Source organism: Pelodiscus sinensis, chromosome 6, assembly GCF_049634645.1.
Source record: "Pelodiscus sinensis isolate JC-2024 chromosome 6, ASM4963464v1, whole genome shotgun sequence".
Classification (NCBI taxonomy): domain Eukaryota; kingdom Metazoa; phylum Chordata; order Testudines; family Trionychidae; genus Pelodiscus; species Pelodiscus sinensis.
In genome coordinates this window covers 112,385,034-112,403,431 of record NC_134716.1, presented here as the reverse complement: position 1 = coordinate 112,403,431, position 18,398 = coordinate 112,385,034, and the positions used below count along the sequence as shown (strand labels likewise).

Below are 18,398 nucleotides of genomic sequence, written 5' to 3'. Positions count from 1 at the left end.
ACTTCATTCTCCCAGAGTTTTGTTAGCTTTACAGCGCCAACCAGAGTAAAGCGCTTATTTATCTGGGCTGGTGAAATAAGCAGAAATTATTATTCTGAACACACAGATGACACAGATCTCTGAAATAAGCTGCCATTTTTGCACATTTTCTTTTACAGTAAATTAACCTTCATGTTAAGATCAAAATGGATCACTGTGACATCTAGTCTAACCTGTATAACAGGCCATGGGGCATCCTGAATTCCATTTCAAACTAGAGCGATGGTGGGTAACTTGCGGTCCAGCCCACTGGAGCTCCACCTGCAACCTCCTGGCTTCCTGCTTTTCCCACACGCCTCTTTTGCACTGGGGCACCAGAACTCTGCACTTCCTATGCCTCCCTTCCACCATCTCTCAAAGCGCATGAATCGCCTGACTTACGCTCCATCCCTGCTCCTCCCTCTTCCTCCAAGAGCTGGAATGCTAAGAGTCAACTGTTTCGAATAAAAGGGGGAGGAGCAAGTGAGGGAATTCAGACATGGGGGCCACAAGCTTCAGAGGCAACCCACTGAGATGGAGGGCCACTTGTGGTCCACTCACTATTCGTGATTGCTCATCCCCTGAACATATGGCTTGGCATACATATAGAGAACTCATTCAAAAGGGCTTCCCGAAAGCTTAACTCCAAATTCGAATAGGCTTATCCTGACATGGAAACTGAAGTTTATTTTGTTTGGGATGGGAAAGTTGTGCTCCAGTTGGAGTCTTATTGGCCTTCAGAGTCTTCCTTTTTAGGTCTGTCTGACCGAATCCTTTTTCAGTGAGGCACTTACTAAAAAGTTAAATGTAATGTGTCATTTATGTGTAGTTCTAGTCTTAAAGCCAATTTGTAGAAATAAATGTAGGTTCCATGTCTGTGTGGCTACATCTACATACAATGTGATTGCTTACAAGCGATTGTTTTAGTGTCTTGGCTCTTCTTTACCTGCTGAACCTACAAACTTAAGCTGGATTTAGTGACAAGCCACGTTGTACTAATTGTTTTTCAGGTATAATCACCAGTAATGGCAGTTTTGGTGGCGATATTCTGCCCTCGGTGTCGTGTTGTCAATCTTGCTGCCCTCCATGAGTTACAAATATGTCACTAAGCACATAATCTGTTCTGAAGAACTTGATGGTGTGGGTTGATGCATAGGGTTCTAGTTAGGTTTTTGTACGATAATCATCAACATGGTTACCTACCATGAAGGAAATAAGTGCCATATGATAAAGGACTACATGCAAATTGTTTTATTGGTTGTGCATGCATATATTTTAACTCAAAGGCTATATAAAAATGACTTTGCAGACACTGTTTCTGAACATTCTGATGCTGAATCAGTAAAGCTACCCTAGACAACAGAAATAGACCTTATGTGCTTGCCTTAATGTCTCTTGTTGTATCACTTAATTGAAAATAAATGTAGTGACCATTGAAAACAGACGCGGCAAAGGGGCACAATGCTTTCTATGTGCAAAATATTTTGTAGTGCCACTTAATAAACATAGCCAATAACTGTCTAACACTATTTTTTTTAAATGCCTGTTTCTTTGAGTAGCAAGGTTCATTTCGCCAACCTGTTGTAACTGTTCACAAGAACACACAAATTAAATTGAGATGGTCATTTCAGCACTTTCATATACTGAGATGAGCAGAATCAGTGTCTAAATAAGAGTATTAAATACGCACCAGTCCCCTTCAGAAGACAGTATTGTCTTGGGTTTTGAAATATTGTTTGCCAGAGGCCCTTTGAAGTGGAATATTAGTGAATGTGAATTTCTGGAGCAGGAATAAGCTATTGTTGATAACATCCCAACTTATTCTCTGTTTTTGTTCTTGAATGTGTTTTCAGTTCAGCACTGTGTGGAAATTTTTAGTAATGGTAAAGACATTCATAAGCTAAGCAAAAGACTGTATAGTCAATAAAAAAGCAGTCTTCTGATTCTGCTCTGTATTTGTTAGATATACAATAGCAGAGGACCAAATGGATCTTCAGGAAAAGCCTTTAAGGTTCATCTACAGCTCTGGGACACCGCTGGGCAGGAAAGGTAATGCAAAGACTTCAGTATCTTATATGCAGTTATTCAGAATCCAGTGCAACTTTCTAAAATTTAAACCTCCTATTCAAGTGAGTTAGGGAAAATCACTGACCTTCTTATACAGACTTTGGTTGTCACAGCAAGTAAAAACTTACCACATGCTCAGGAAGGATGCTTTTAAATTGTTGCTGCTTTGCTGTGATCATACTGAATAAATTTCTTTTGTATTGTACTAGAGCAGCAGTAAAGTTCGTGGTGGTTTGCTAGCATACAGTATATGGTTGGACTTATTCTTGAGTAAATACTGACTGTGCCAACACACAGAAATGTGTGCGTTGGGGGAGGGGAGAAATCTGTCTTATAGCAGGAAATAGTGTTGAGACACTGAGCTGGGAAACAGCAGTCTAAGTTCATTAACGGGAATATGAAAGCATTGCAGGAAAAAATGCTTACTGCAAAATGGAGTGGAGAGGAGAAGAGAACAAAATCAGACCAGTAGTAAACAAGAGCAGCTGCATTGTCTGTGCCTTTTTTGTCACCTTTTTGTGTGGCTTCTGTGTGCCTGGAAAGACTAATTTTGGCTTGAACCACCATGATTCCATGCTCCTATTTCAAGTCTTCCTGAAGACACAGGCTCTGTATATCCTAGTCATCCCTGAGCGAAGTCCATAATGTCTGGCAAACAAGGAACTGGACTCGTATCATAGCTCAAGCACTCTGCCACACACCCATCCAGTCTGAGTTGTCTAAATTATAAATCCCTCAAGATAGAGGTTCTGTTTTTGTGTTTTTTGTATACAGTGACCATACTTACTATGGTGCTATGTTAATATTCATCTACTAAAACACCTATTTTTGTTTGAGTCTATCCCATTATCTCTTTGATAGCTACATTTAGCCATCCCGTATAAAAATTCTTCAAAAGAGAACTTGTGAGGCTTTCCAATGACAAGAATGTGGTTGCTTCTGTAGCTGCAGTTCGTTTTAATTTTGAGGCATGTGCTCTTGGGTATCTTATCTACCACATCTGCTACTGACAGATGTGCCGGATTATGTGGTGGCTTTTGTGGTGGTAAATCCTCATGTACACAAGACAGAGCATTGAACTCCATTTTGTAGTTCTCTAGCTCTGTATGAAAGTATTTCTCATTAAGAAACTGGCTTGTAGTTCTGTGCCAGAAAATTGAGGCTGTGTTTTGACTTCTGGGTCCATTGCTTTGTGGAGAACCTGCAAAATGTCATTTGTGAATACAGTCTAACATCAGTTTGAGCTCAGCTTGTAAACTACAGATAAATCAAGGCCTCGCTAGATGAAACTAGCCCACCTCTCAACTAAGGTCTTTTTTCTAAACAGTGATTAAATGGCCAGAGAATTTTTTCATATCCATCATATTAGGTGGTGGTTACCCATCATGTAACAGTTTCCTTGCAATATTCTCTTCCTGTGGTCATTATTTGAATGATTTCTGCCCCAATGATTAGGGGTGCACTCAGTGCATCTGTATCGTGATTAAATAAGCAACATACTAATTTTTAGGCTAGTCCAAAGGACAGAGAATTTGAATTAATGGAGTTGTCATTGACCACATACATTCTTGAACATCTAGGCATCCTCTGGTAAATTACATGAATTCTGTTTTGATAAATAACTCATGATGGCTATACTGAATCTAGCCAAAAGGATGCCACAGGCTTTTTGACCATTATGAGAACATTTGGTTGATAAACTGGGCTACTTGTCTGGGTTTGATATATATATTTTCTAAATGGTCTCTTGCAAAAGAGATTTGGTAAAATGCGTGGTGTGGGTTTTTTTGTTTGGGGTGGTTCTTTTTTTTTTTTTTTTTTTTTTTGGTCTCTTGAAGTATTACTACTTTTTTTTTTTCCCCCCCTTCAATACACTTGCATTAGAAAATGATTACCTAGTAATTTCAGAGGTCCGTCTGTTAACAGAACTGCTTATTTGTTCCTTCAGATTTCGAAGTCTTACCACAGCATTTTTCAGAGATGCCATGGGCTTTTTATTAATGTTTGATCTCACCAGTCAACAGAGCTTCTTAAATGTCAGAAACTGGATGAGTAAGTAAAAGAAAACAGCTTGCATGTATCTGATAGCTAGAAGCTTTTTGTATTCTCGAGGTTACTGCATATTGTCCCCTTTATATACATTTCAAACACTAGTCCTCTGTTTTCAAGTCACACCTACCCAAGCCCCTGGGATCATGAACCACCTGGCTTGGGTAGGTGAGCTCTGAAGTCCAAGCTCTGGAAAATGTACATGGACTTGTTAACGTTCAGAGCCTTCTGCAAAATACTTTTTATCCCTCTAGCCTTTTATCCCTCTAGCCTTTTCTAGGTTGGGTTGGTGTTTATATGGAGGGGTTTGTGGTGGTCAGTTTTGGGGATTGTAAAACAAAATCAGTCAAAGTATATACGTGCTTATGTACTGATCATGGATGGTTACATTTTGATGATCACTATTTGGGCTGTGTTGCATTATCCTGATTTTATTACTTGTATTTTTATCTTCGGGTATTTATCTGTCTTTGATACTGTACTGTGCCTAAGGTTAATCAGGCTTTTAAAGACAGTCTGCCAAATAAAAGAAAGATACTTCAATAGTCTTTTGCTTTGCATTTGGCGTAACCTATTAAGAAATCTAGTTCCATCAGCATCCAAGAGGCAGCAGTGTATGCTGACTAGAATAAATTTCGGAGAGGTGACACTAAGGACATGTCTACACAGCAGGGCTAAAGTTGAATTAAGCTACACAACTTCAGCTATGTCAATTGCATAGCTTAAGTTGAAATAGCTTAACTTGGCTTTTGGTGCGGCCTACACTGCAGGAAGTCCAAGGGAAAACACACTTCCTTTGACATCCCTTACTCCTCATGAAATGATGGTTACCATGAGTCAGAGAAGAAGTCCTCAAACTCGACATTATTTCAGCATTATTTAGAAATAAAGGCCTACAGTGTAGATGCGCACTGTTATTTCAGAATAATGCTGCTGTGTAGATATACTGTAAAGGAGTTCAGGCTTCTGTTCCAAGAGATATTGTTTTAGTTGTGACCATGATCATGCCATTGAACTTTGGTGCTTCATTTCCCCCCCCCCCCATCCCTAAAATGGGATATTCTTGGAAGTTTTAATAATGTTGAAGTTTGAGGCTTCTGAAAGGCAGTGTTAGTGCAGTGCATGTTTATAACTCCTAACGATTGACTATATTTATTCTGAATCTTAACAATAAACCTGCCACTTAATTCTGTATTTTGAATATGGTTACTTCTTGCATCTTCTGCCAGTTGACCTCTGACTTCAGAAAGACCAGGATTTAGACATTGAATTGAAGGGCTTTTTTGCAAGGCAAGAATATCTGATGCAGAAACATGTGAAGTAACCTGAAGAGAGGGTTAAAATGAAATTGCTAGCATGAATCATCATGATTTAAAATAACTGTTAAAATCAGGGTGTATACTTATTCTTGTCCGGTACACTGTGGATAAGCTATTATACTGAAGAAAAAAACAACATACAAAAGATAACTAGATTTCATTTCAGATTCTCCATAATTAGGACTTGCTGTTAGTTGGCTAACAAACTTCTGCTTAAACTTAAACAACAAATAGTCTTCTAGCACCTTGGAGACTAACAAAAAATGTAGATGGTATCATGAGCTTTCGTGGACACAACCCACTTCTTCAGATTAACAAGCAGAAGTGTTTCGTTGGGAGTATACAAACAAGCCAGTACAAGAAGAACACTGTACAGGGCAATGTGGGAATACAGATAAATCCCTTCGCAGCAAGCTAAAGCTTTATTTAACAGAAATAACAAAAGCCATGCTCCGACTTGATTTCACTGTTGGTTACTAAAATGTTAATGCATTAGACTCTAGCTACTTCATTTATTCCTTTGCATCACCCCTCCTCTGAAATTCTTCCACATTCGTATGTCTTCTGCACTTCTCATCACTTCTTAGCTCAAAATTGGGGTAAGCATAAGGAAATTACTTAAATATTTTGTTTAAAACACCTGGAATAAAATTGCCTAGCTCCACTGATTCAGTGAATCTACGTAGTTCTATCCCAAGTGAAGATTAGGCTTCAAATATCTAAACAATTGCTTGCAAAAAGCATTTGGATTTGCCTTTATTTCTATGATCTCCTAATGGGTTTCTTTGAATAAGCAAAATTGTACTAATATCTACTCATAGACTGAAGCTCTATATGTAAACACCTCTTGCTAGGTTGTATGGAGGGAAAATAAATAATTTACTGGAAATAAATTCCTAATTGCATCTGTTCCATTTTCCTCTATAGAAAAATCATTTTAATGAGCCAATGCATTATGAAAAGTCCATATGGTACAAAAAAATTGGTCTTCCCAATATTGGCCCTTAAAAGTATTGAAATGCCCTTAACCCCTAGGTTTGTCTTTTTTTTTTTTTTTTTTTTTTTTTTTTTAAGGTCAACTGCAAGCCAATGCATATTGTGAGAATCCTGATATAGTATTACTTGGTAACAAGGCTGACTTATCAGATCAGAGGGAAGTCAATGAGAGACAAGCAAGAGACCTTGCAGATAAATATGGGTAAGTGACTTTGTGATAGAAAATCATTTTAGCTAATCTCTGTCAATGTAATTTGGCTTTATTAACCTAAATTGCAAGCATGGAGCTTTGAATTTTGGGGAACCAGTTAAATTGATTAGCATATTTGCAAATCTCTATAGAAATTACTCTGGCATGCAAATCTTCAGTGCTGTCCACCTTGCCATACTGTGAAATTAGTGGGCCATGTGTTTCAAAGTGTGACAAGTTTGATAGTGTAGAAGGTGAAAATGTTATACGGTATTGATCCTTAAGCAAAATATAATTACTATAGAGCTACATTCTAATTCAGCTGGTCAGTACTGAGACAAATTACGGTGAGTTTTAGAGTATACGAAGGTCTGCCTGGCTAGAGACTGGTAACATGCTCTATCATGTCTGCATCTACTGGCCACAAGACCTTACAAGCAGAGGATTTTCAGTAGACAGAGTAATGCACTGATGATCTCAACTCCTCCTTCTGTAGTATACAATTCCAAATCCTGCCCTGTACACTTTTAAAATGAGCAATGCCTGATACAACAAATACCCTCTTCTAATTACAATTTGTTTAGATATATGGGGATTCATCGTATGAACATCTAACAAAACTTACTCTTATGTTTGAATTACCTATTAGAACTAGTGTTTATTTTATGAGCTTAGCTCATTAAATTTATAGAGTTTAAAAAAAAGCATCATTCTCCTCTACCCCTCACCAATCTTATTTGCTAGGACAAGGGTTTAATGTAATAGGAATCTGTGCCAAGAAAAGCTGAGGCTACCACAAGCATTCAGCCAAAATATTCATATTTAGATATCAGAAGTAGAAAACCTAAGAATTGTTCTTAATAGTTTAATAAATAAAGTAACTACATTCACTTGCATAAGAGTATTTGGGGGAGATCCGTGAGGTTGTAACAAAGATTTGAGGGATCAAAAGAGAAGTCACTGGAGCAAATGGATGACTTTGACTTTTGCTTTGCCTAACAAGAACTAAGAGGCATTTTTCTGAATTCTAGGTTGGCATTTAAGGATGAGGAGGCTAAGGTGTGAACTTAAACAGGCAATCTCTCCCTGGCATTAGTGGTGATTTCAAAAGGACTGACAAATAGTGAATGTTGTACTTGATTTTATTTTTTAAAGCATTGTTCATATTTAGGATCAGTATTGCTTACTATACAACCAGTGAAACTGGTTGACACTAATCAAAAGCAGTAGAATTGTAAAATCTCTAGAACCTAATGCAATGCAGCCTGGCTTCTGTAAAGAAACTGTCTCATATCTATAAAGATTCTACATTTGTCCACAAAGCAGTGAAGAACCAGTTGAACTGAAACTTTTTTTTTTTTCAAAATGGCTGTTTTTGGGAAAATGGCTGTTTTTCTGACAGAACTCTGTAGTGTAAACATACCCTCAGTGGGAACTGCTGCTTTCTTTTGCTGTTTGATGGCTGATGCACAATCCTAGCATGAATAAAGAATGAGATGAAAGCAGTACTGAAACTATACATAAATGAGCTGTGTGACTCCACATCACAGAACTGTATTCCATTCTGTTCACTCATCTCAAAAAGGAAACGGAGTTTGAATTGGACACCAATGATCAGAAACATGGAAACACTTCCATGTGACGAGACACAACTTTTCTCTGAAAAGGTTAGATAGGAGAGTACCCTGAAGAGCTGTAGTGGGCAATCTGCAGCCCAACAGGATAATCTGATCTGCAGGTGTAGTTAGTCAGGAGGGGGTCAGGATGTACTGCTGCAGTGTCCTCACAGGTCTCTGGCTCTGATGGATGATTGTTGATGATGATGATAACCAGAAGTGTGCTCAGTTGTGTGTCCCATGTTGACATGTGCACTTATTCTCCACCACAGACTCCGAGAGCCCCCAAAGACCACAAATTGGATAAGGATTGAAGATGCCAGGCTAGGTTATTGTTAAGCGAAGCTCAGTAATAGTTGTCAGTAGACTCTCTACTGAACCACAATACATATACAATTCATAACAATGGAATGACTCAATGGAAAATTTCCATTGCCCCTTAGGTCATCCAAAGACTGTCTCTTTCTCCCCCTCCCCCCGCCTCCCCCTCCGCCCTCCCCAAAGAAACCACAATATATACAGATACTAACAACTTACATGTCAGGTTGCCACCCTCTGACGTTGTCAGTTTACTGCCCTTTGACACTACTTGGATATCACCCTGTACCTGGTGGTTTGATTAATTCATCTCTCCATCATGCTGTCCTTTTAGACCCTTTCCTGAACCTGGGTCTGGGTCTGGGTCGTCTCTCTTTTTTTTTTTTTTTTTTAATGAGCTGGTGGTACCGTGTGTTATCCACAGCTACTAGTGGCTGTGGCTTTCTGTTCTTGGCCAATGGGAACAGAAAGGCACTTAGAGGTGAAGGGGCTTCTGGGCTGGGATGGCTGCTACTTTCCACAGCAATCTATGTTTTTGGCCAGTAGGAGCTGTGAAAAATGATATCCAAAAATGCTTCTGTTGGAATAGACCACAGGTCTACATTTGTATGGCATTTTCCACGTTCCTGGAGAGTTATTGTAGATGTTGTCTTTACTTTTCCACCTGGTGACATAAAATGGACTGTCTGTGAAATACTGCCCTTCTGAAGCCTGTAAATCCGCGTTGCCAAATATTAGGGAGTGCGACTCTAGAAATATAACTGAAAATACTCTTTTATCCACTAAATAAGTGATGTTCAATGCAGCTCTGCTTCCTGTTCCAACTCTCTGTGAGCAGGTATTACATTTCTTCCTTAGTGAACCATGGAAAAAGTAAGCTTTTTATTAAGGCCTGTTTCTTTCCGCTATAGTTTAAGTGCTGCCATTCTGGTTTAAAGCCAGAACCTCCAAGTTAATTAAACTGATCAGTTTGTCCAAGATGCAGTGCTTGCCTTAATATATTTTGTTAAGATCTGGGGTTTTATTCAGCCCACTAAAGGCAGCAAAAGCCAGCCAGATTTGAATTCCTATTCCCCAACAATAAAGTTGTTCAAGGATATTTTGATTCTGAGTTAGCTCAGGTGTTCAGTTCTCATTTTTAAACCCTTTCTAATGGGCCTTTCTCCTCTTCTCTTCCCCCATATCCAACATATCAGCATACCCTACTTTGAAACAAGTGCGGCCACTGGGCAAAATGTGGATAAAGCTGTGGAAACGCTCCTGGACTTGATAATGAAGCGCATGGAACAGTGTGTTGACAAGACACAAGTATCTGATACAGCCAATGGAGGAAGCTCGGGCAAGCTAGATTCAGCAAAACCAGAGGAGAAAAGGTGTGCCTGCTAGATTTCACCTCTAAACTGTGAGAACCAATACGAATATTTGATCTGAAAAAATTGCTACTCTACCACTAAATTCAAACCTGGCCATGCACAGTAAGAAAGTTGTCTTGTTTGGGTTTATGTTCTTCTCCGAAGAAGAGCTTTCAGAGAAGCTTCTGTGCTGGAACAAGTATTCCTGTTATGGTGCCATGGAAGATTTAAAAAAGCTTTCATCCTTATCCTAATGCAATCAGGCTAGAAAATGTCGGAGTGATGTTCCCTCCTTCCTTGGAAGGAGCAAAACTTGTTTGTATGTGGGGGTAAATAATTAAATTGGATATTGTGAGAACTAAAAGGGGGCATTTTGTAGGTCTCTCCTATGTCTTAATTGTATCTTGCTTCTTTATACTACTTTTTATTTACATTGGAGACCATGCATCTGCTAAAGAGGAGATACAAGTAAAGAGTTATGTGATATATGAAGAATAACCTTACTTCTTGCTCCAAGCAAGTAGTGGTGTGAAGCTCTCTTGACTGGCTGAATTACTAATAAGCTAATGTATGAGGAGAAAAGGGTGGAGGCTGCTATTTAAAAATAGAACCAGGGCAACATGCAACATTATTTGTTTGATGGGTGAGGGTATAGAGAGAAGATGCTTTAATTTGCAGAACTATAAGAAAAGTGGCAAATCTTGATGTTTAAGGTCAGCAGAATTCATGTCATGGAGTGTCTTGCAGATTTCACCATCTGCAAAAGCACACTTTGCTAGTCAGAATAATTCCGTATTCAACACCAGAAAAAGGCAGAGTTCATCAGATAGGATGTGCAAGGGGAATTATGAAAATGGTGTCGCAAGCTAAAAGTTGCAAAAATTGTATAGCACTTATTCTCTAAAGTTAGTCAGTAGTTGACAGGGAACTTGCCACCTGCCGTGGTTTTGTGATGTCGCCAGTATGCTTTGCTTTCAAATGAGCACAACTTTCTCTCATACAAAATAGACTAGAGTGCAACCCCCCGCTGTCCCCATGAAATACTTCGAGTGAGGATTTGGAATTCCAACATACAAATGTAGTTTAACACTAGATATAAATGTATTCTATGGAGCCTATAGAGGTGGGATGTTTGGCAGGTAACGAGAAGACGCCACCAGATACATTAAAACAAAGCAGGAAGGTGGTAAATAAACCTCTTAAGTGCTCTACATATATGAGAGAGAGAGAATGAGATTTTTATTACAGCAGCATATGTATCTCATCACTGGCTTCTCCATTTGAAAACAAAGAATACAAGGAAATATGTGATGTTTCCTTATATTAAGTAGGTAAGGGTTTATCAGTATGTTCAAAGAACTCCATGAATTTGTACTTTCAGACAATTTTTTTAAAAATCACTCCAGGGAAAATATTTCACAAAAGAGCTCAGCAAAACTTAATTGGTTGGGAGGTGGAAAGAGGAAATGATGGAAGGGAGGCAGACTTCTGTTGTTTTCAAATTAAACACATGTGAGACTTTCTATATTTGGAGCACTGTGATTCTGAATTAATTGAACTTACTAGTTTGTGGACTATCTGAATAATTTTTTATTAATTAAAAAAACATTGAGGGTTTACCAGCTGGTTTGTTAGTGCTGTCCCATTATTTCAATGATGATTACTGAAAAATTTGTCCTGTAGAAGGGCTATGGTATAGTAGTTTGTGTAGGGTTTTGTATAGCCACTATAAACAAACAGGAGAGAAAAATCCAGTTTTTCCAAGTGTCTAAAGAGACCCTGTACTTCAAGTTCTAAAATACCTGCTGCCCTTTTGTGACCCATACAAAAACATGTTACGTATGAACTTCAGTGAATGCAAGAGAGCCACAGTTATTATTGGTAGCTATTACCTAGGCCAAAAATATAAAACATTGAAGTAGTCTGTCTCAAACTTCAAATACAGTCCCAGGAAATGGAGTTTCTCTTCCTTTTAAATACTAAACATTACTCTGATTATCTTTGGGGCTGCTCAGAGCAGATTGATTGAAATGTAGTTACAAATATTAACAGTGTGTTTAAGTCCTCCTAATTGAGGATTTCCTGCCTCATTTTTTTTGTTCATATTCCTAATCAAGTGGAACCAGTACTTATTTTGTAGTATGTTTTTTCACCATTCAAACAGGGTGAGGAACCTTGTTCAAAATACCTCGTTCATTTACTTTCAGTATGAATTAATTTCCTAAAGTGACATAAGTTTATTATTAGATTCCACTAGGACTAAACATTATCAGCTATTACTAGCCTAGCCGAAGAGTGAGACAGGGAGACTGTTGCATGCAAAGCTGTGAAGAGATCCTATCCCAAATTACAAAGCTGCCTAAAAATGCAAAAGTCCATCACAATTTTAACACCTTCCCTCGATAGGAGAACATGGCTTTTGCCCTCATGCTAAGTAGATTGGTCTATAACAGGACCTTACCCTCCACATTTAACTCCAATGCCTAATAATTCACAAGAGAGAGAGAACAGTTTCAGAATGGGTGTTCCTACTACATTTAACTCTTTTTTTTTTTTTTTTTTAATGTGTAACACAGCTTGCAAGTGGGGTTTCAGTAGGCAGTAAGTATGGTATAATTTCTGTTTCCTTAATGTATTACTCCTCCAAAAAGCTCAAATCAATAACTTAAAATACTTTATGATGGTAGAAAAACACTGATAATTACAAATTGAAGTGGATGGGCTCTTGGCCAACAAACCGTAGTAAGGAGGGCAGGAGAGAACAGTGAATCTATCTTATCACCTTATAGATACACTACTCTGCAAAACTTCGTGTTCAACTTTTTAAAAAATAAACTCCAATCAGCTACTTTGTAGACCTCCTAGATTAATCTTCCTCACAAGAAACTAACTTTAACACATACTCATTTCTTTGGCCTCTTCAAGCTTGCATCAGTTTTCCCAAAGCTTTCTTGTTCCTCCAAGCTACTGTTTTTAGGATCACATTCTAGTGGAGAGAAGGCTGCTGTAGTAGCCTTTTGGACTTGATCCTAAGTCCACAGCAGGTGTAATCCCCATTCACCTCCGAGGGTGATTTGAGATGCTGAGCAGCTCATTTGGATCATGCCTTTGTGGCAGTGAAGATGTCTCTAGCTCTGCAAGAGGTGGAAGTGTGAAAGGTTTCCTGCATGAAGTAGTTTACAGATTTCTCATGGGAGTTGCCCTGATAGTAAAAGGACACTGTTTAAGCTGCCCTGAAATGTTTATCCTGAGAGCAGTGTGCTACACTCTTGGAATGCGTGTATGCAGTGGAACTCTAGTGACGTCTTAACCTATTGCCCTATCGCCTTCCTTTAACCACTCCCTGTAAGAAAAGGATGGCGTGAAGCATTTTTCTCCCATTTTACATTAACAGGAGGTTCACTGTACACACATACAACTATATAATTTTTCCATAACTGGTCACTTATTGAGCTGACAATATCAAGTGACACGACTGGATGTGACTAATTGTTCGTGTACCTGTTAGTTTCCAATTTCCACATTGCAGCTGAGATGTGGCTAGGACAGTTCATTTTCTGTACAGATGTGGTAATGGACGTGGAGAGTGCTCAATCCCTTGCCTAGGGTTGTCAGGTGTCTGGCTTTTGACTGGAATGCCTGGTCAAAAAAGGACCCTGGCATATCTGGCCATCACTGACCAGGCTATTAAAAGCCCCACTATAATGGGGCTGATAGGCTCCCTATCTGGCTCCATGTGCTCCACAGAAGTGGCAACATGTCCCTCAGCTCCTAGCTGGAGGGATGGCCACAGGGGAGTCCTGTGCTTCCCCTTTTCTGTTCTGAGTGCTGGTTCCCATTATCCAGAAGCCCATTGCCACGCTCCAAATCCCTTGATCCCAGTCTGGAGCCCCCTCTTCCTTTCCAAACCATTCCTGGCCCCCATGCCAAAACCTGCACCCCCAGTGAAGCCCTAACCCTCTCCTGTACCACAGCCCTCTACCCCAGGCTCCTTCCGGCACACTAACCCCTCATTTTTGGCCCTACCATGAAGCATGCACCCTCAGCCCAGAGCCTGTACTTCCCCAACTCCCTGTCTCAGCTCTGACCCTCTCCCACACTCTGAACCCCTCATCTCTGGCCCCGTGAATGAGGGTGGGGGAGAGCAAGTGATGGAGGAAGGGGAATGGAGTGAGTGGGGGTGGAGCCTTGGTCAAGGGTGGGGCAGGAGTGTGTCCTTGGAAGGGGGCGGAGACGGGGCAAGTTGTGTGTAGTTAGAAAATTGGCAACCTTATTCTTGCTATGATGTCCTATTTGCCAGTTTACATATCTAGGTTTACCTTCTGAACAGAGGGTAGCAGCTGCAAAACATCTCTTTATACCAATAATCTTTAGAGCACTGCACTTGAGTATAGTCTTTCCTTCCAACACCCCAAAGACTACATGAGCCTAAAACAAATTCATTTTTCTGTACCATTTCCAGCAAGAAGTGACCACACTCTCATTTTCAAGTAATCTAGATTCAGCATTTCAATTTTTGCTATTGCATAAGTTTTGTGTGATATATTGAGCTTTTGGGGTGGGTGTGTGTGTGTACAAACACAACCTAGCTACATGCTAGTCAACTATCCCAAGGGCACTGGAATAATAACTCCTACAGTTATACATGTGTATACAAAAGTACTTAATATGTAGTGTAAACCTTCTGCTCCTGCCAACCTTGTTTTTAAATTTAGTTCACACATGGAGCCTTGTGTCCTGCTGGCTTATGTATCTTCTCTTACAAATGTGCATGGTCCTCCAAATTTCCCCTCCTTAATCTCCTTGTTGCAGCTCTTCTAGGCAGTGCTCATTTCTGAGTTTGGCTTACGCATTGTACCACATAACTGCAAACTTGAGCATGGTAGTTCCTTAAGCTGTGACATGCAGCGCCTAAAATGACAATACTCCTAAACCTAATTAATGCTGATTTTCAGTGACTCTTGCTGGGTTTAATGTGCTGTTTTTCTTGAGGGTTTGTTTGTTTGTTTTTTGTTTTCTTGACTCAACTGTCTAAGGTTTATTGTTGCTTTTATAAAAAGCCTCCAGGCTTTGCACAAATCAAAGGCCTGTAGATTTTTGTCTTTCATTAATCATCTTATCTCCTTCCATGCTCAATTAACTTTTGATCTGCTGTAGGGTCAGAATCGTTTCTTAATTCCAGGTACAAAACCATTATTTCTTCCTGATCTACAAGTATTTTGTCTGGCTAATCTCAAGCATGAATGTAAAAATGGGACCATATAATAAAAATGTATTTTCCTGTAACTTTCACCCCAACCTTCAGTTCTATCTGAGGTGGAAGAGTGGGTAACAAATACCAGGGCAGATAGGTGCAGACACTTGTGTTAGTTATTGTTTTAAATTTCTGAAATAAGGAGTGCTCTGCTGTATAGACTGCCATCCTCAGAGCCCACAGAACTCACACAGGAAACTTTTTTGACAAGTTTTCCTTCCCAGGTGTGCCCCAAAGCTGAAAATCCTTAGCTAAAACTGATCTTTGCCTCCTGATTCTCAATTTCCACATCCTTTATTTGTTCTAAATTAGTCTTATTTTCTACTCTAGCCTAAATTTTAAGGGTGTTTCAAATGCATCTGTGGAAAAACAAAGTCATGCTGATACAGTGGCACTTGATTAAAAAACTTTTCAAATTTGGAAACCATTTCTGCAGTGAGTTTACACTGGCCATATTTACATTGCTCTAAAATGATATATCAGCCACTTTGGAGAACAAAATCTTCTTAAACTTTTACTGTTTCCTATGTAGTCTTAAAGTCACTCATAGAGGATGTCTCGTATCTTAAGTACTGGAGACTAAACATGGGCCAGTATACCACGTAAATCTCAAAAGTTCAAAGGCTCAAGAAAGGTGCATGTGATGCAAACATTCTCTTTGTGGGTTGATTCTGTCTGAGATGACTCCCAGATTATAGTCCTGCCAGAAAATGTTCTCCAGCTCAGTGAAATGCTTAAGAACATGCAAAAGTGCTTCATTGAGCTGGAGAACATTTTCTTTCAGGATGATAATCTGGGACTAATCTTAGAAGCAGGAGCTAGAACAGCCTTATAGGGAGAGAAGTAATACTGCCAGAGTAGAATAACTGTAGTCCGAGTAACCCTTAAAAATGCAACTGTATAGAAAATAATTTTTTTAAGTGACAGAAGCTTGTAAACAGGCTTTACTGTAACCATCCAGTGATTTGAAAAACTATTAAATCAGCAATTGGGGAAGGCTAAAAGTATTTTTTTCATTCTTACCTTAAAAATTGGTTGCAGCCTTAAACATGATTTCTACTGATGGCTAGGTAGAGTAGAACTAGTTACCTGTTTGGGTGGAAGCAGCAATGCCAATCCTGATCTGTTCTGGGATTAAACTCTTACTCAAGGTGACAGCAAAACCACATTGAACTTAAAATACTTTTCTGCATTTTTGAGGTTTATATACTTTTTATCATTATGAAACCTAATATTAGCCTCCCATTTTGCCTGTAAAATACATCAATCGGCCTAATTTTCTATACTAAATGTTTCATTTTTATTCCTGATCTTTCCTCCCAAAATTAGAATGAAAAACAAACCACCTTAATTCTTTACTCTGGGCAGTTTTACTGCAGTGGTCACTCTCAATTTATGTAAGCCCCACATCCGAACTTCCTTGTTTGTTTGGGTTTTTCCTCTTTTTAGATCATATCCTTTTATATATAAAAGCAGGGCTGGGCAAAATACAGCCAGGGACCTGGATCCGGCCTGTAGACTGCCCTGCCAGGACACTCAGAAATGCAGCAGCTGCGTTTTAAAGTGCAGTCCCTGAAGCAATCTGATCTTCAGGGAGGAGGCGACTGTGTGATCCCTCAGCCCAATCCTCAGATCCCATAGGCTGGAAACAGGCCAATCTCTCAGCTTCTATTGGCCTGGGGGCTGGGGGCAGCACAAGCCTCTTTCCCTTCCCAGAACTGAGAGCCACATGGAAGGAACAAGCCTGCAGTTTGAAGTGATCTGGGGCTACAGCAGGCAGGGAGCCCAGCCTGCCACGAGGGTGCTGCAGGGCTGCTGGTTTAGGTAAACGCCCCCCAGTCAGAGCCTCTGGTACCCCGCCCCTCCTGCACCCCAACTCTCTCCCCCAGGTCACCATCCAAACCCTCTGCACCCTCCTGCCCCAAGTCACAACTCCCTCCCAGACTCTGTACCCCCTCCTGCACTCCTCTCCAGGCCAGAATCCTCTCCTGCACCCAAACACCCTCAAGACCCTGTACCCCAATCCCTTGTCCAAGGTCACCACCCAAACCCTCTGCAGTCTGCACTCCCTTCTCCCAGGTCACAATTCCCTCCCAGACTTTGCACCTCCTCCTCGAGCCCCTCCCCCAGGCCAGAATCCTTTCCTGCACCCCTACTCCCTCCCTGACCCTACACCCCAATCCTCTGACTTGGGTCACAACTAGGATTGCCAGATGGTTTCAGGAAATAATACCAAACCAAAAAAAAATAAAATAAAAAAAGACCCCGAGAGGAGTTAAGCAAAAAAAAAAAAAACCCCAAACTAAAAAAAAAACCACCAAACAAACCAGCATGGCCCCTTTAAAAAACATGTGGTGAGGCTAAGCCCTAGGGTTGCCAGGCTGCCTCCATATTGAGCTGGACAGCCTGGGATTTTCATCTCCTGGCCGGGAAAAAAATCAGAAAGTACCGGACATTTTAGGTGTCTGGTATTTTCTGAATTTTTTTTACCGGACAGGAAACGAAAATACCGAACTGTCTGGTTCAATACCGGATACCTGGCAACCCTAGTCACAACCCTCTTTCACCCAAACTCCCTCTCAGACCTCACACTGTCTCTTGTACCCCAGTTCCTTGCCCCGTGCACCCTTCTGCATCCAACCTCCACCCTGGACCCCTGCATCTCCTCCACAGAAAAGTGCAACCCTTAACCACTTTTCAAAATCTTGGCGTGGCCACCCACCAGAAATTATTGCCCATCCCTGTATAAAAGGATACTGTTATCTTTGCAAATGTATTGGGTCTCCAAAGATATACTTGAGTTCCTAATAGTTTAAATAAATCTTGCCTACATACCTATATAAAATTCCTTGTGTATGGTACCATAGCTGCTGAAGGCAAGAAAGCACTTTTCTGGAGTGTGAAATAAAGACTGTCTCTTTAAAAAATATGAAAAGGAATGTAGATGCTCCATTTTTCTTGTGGGTCAAAGGTTCCTCTTCAGCTGTTTCCAAATTGCAACAACCAGATAGATGAGACTGATGTTGAATATACTGTACCAAAAATCCACAATTAATTCACTTCTTACAACTTAAAGAGCAACTGCCATTTGCTAACATTTTGTAAAATCTGCTGCCTTAGAAATATTTTGTGAAGGATAAATCTAGGTTGAAACTTTGAATATGTAAAAAGTTATCAAATATTTGTTTAGACTTTAGGTGACCCTTGGCCACATGACTA

General features: G+C 39.9%; 1 protein-coding gene across 4 annotated transcripts in view; it reads left to right on the top strand.

Moving 5' to 3' along the window:
• RAB27B (RAB27B, member RAS oncogene family) overlaps positions 1-18,398 on the top strand; it is a 178,659-nt gene extending 160,261 nt beyond the window's left edge. For all 4 annotated transcript variants that reach the window (XM_075932644.1, XM_006116597.4, XM_006116598.4 and 1 more), the window contains 4 exons: positions 1,982-2,067; positions 4,034-4,137; positions 6,528-6,651; positions 9,770-18,398. In XM_075932644.1, the coding sequence (XP_075788759.1) occupies positions 1,982-2,067; positions 4,034-4,137; positions 6,528-6,651; positions 9,770-9,959 (504 nt within the window). In that variant the 3' untranslated portion in view covers positions 9,960-18,398. The remainder of the gene's footprint in view (positions 1-1,981; positions 2,068-4,033; positions 4,138-6,527; positions 6,652-9,769) is intronic.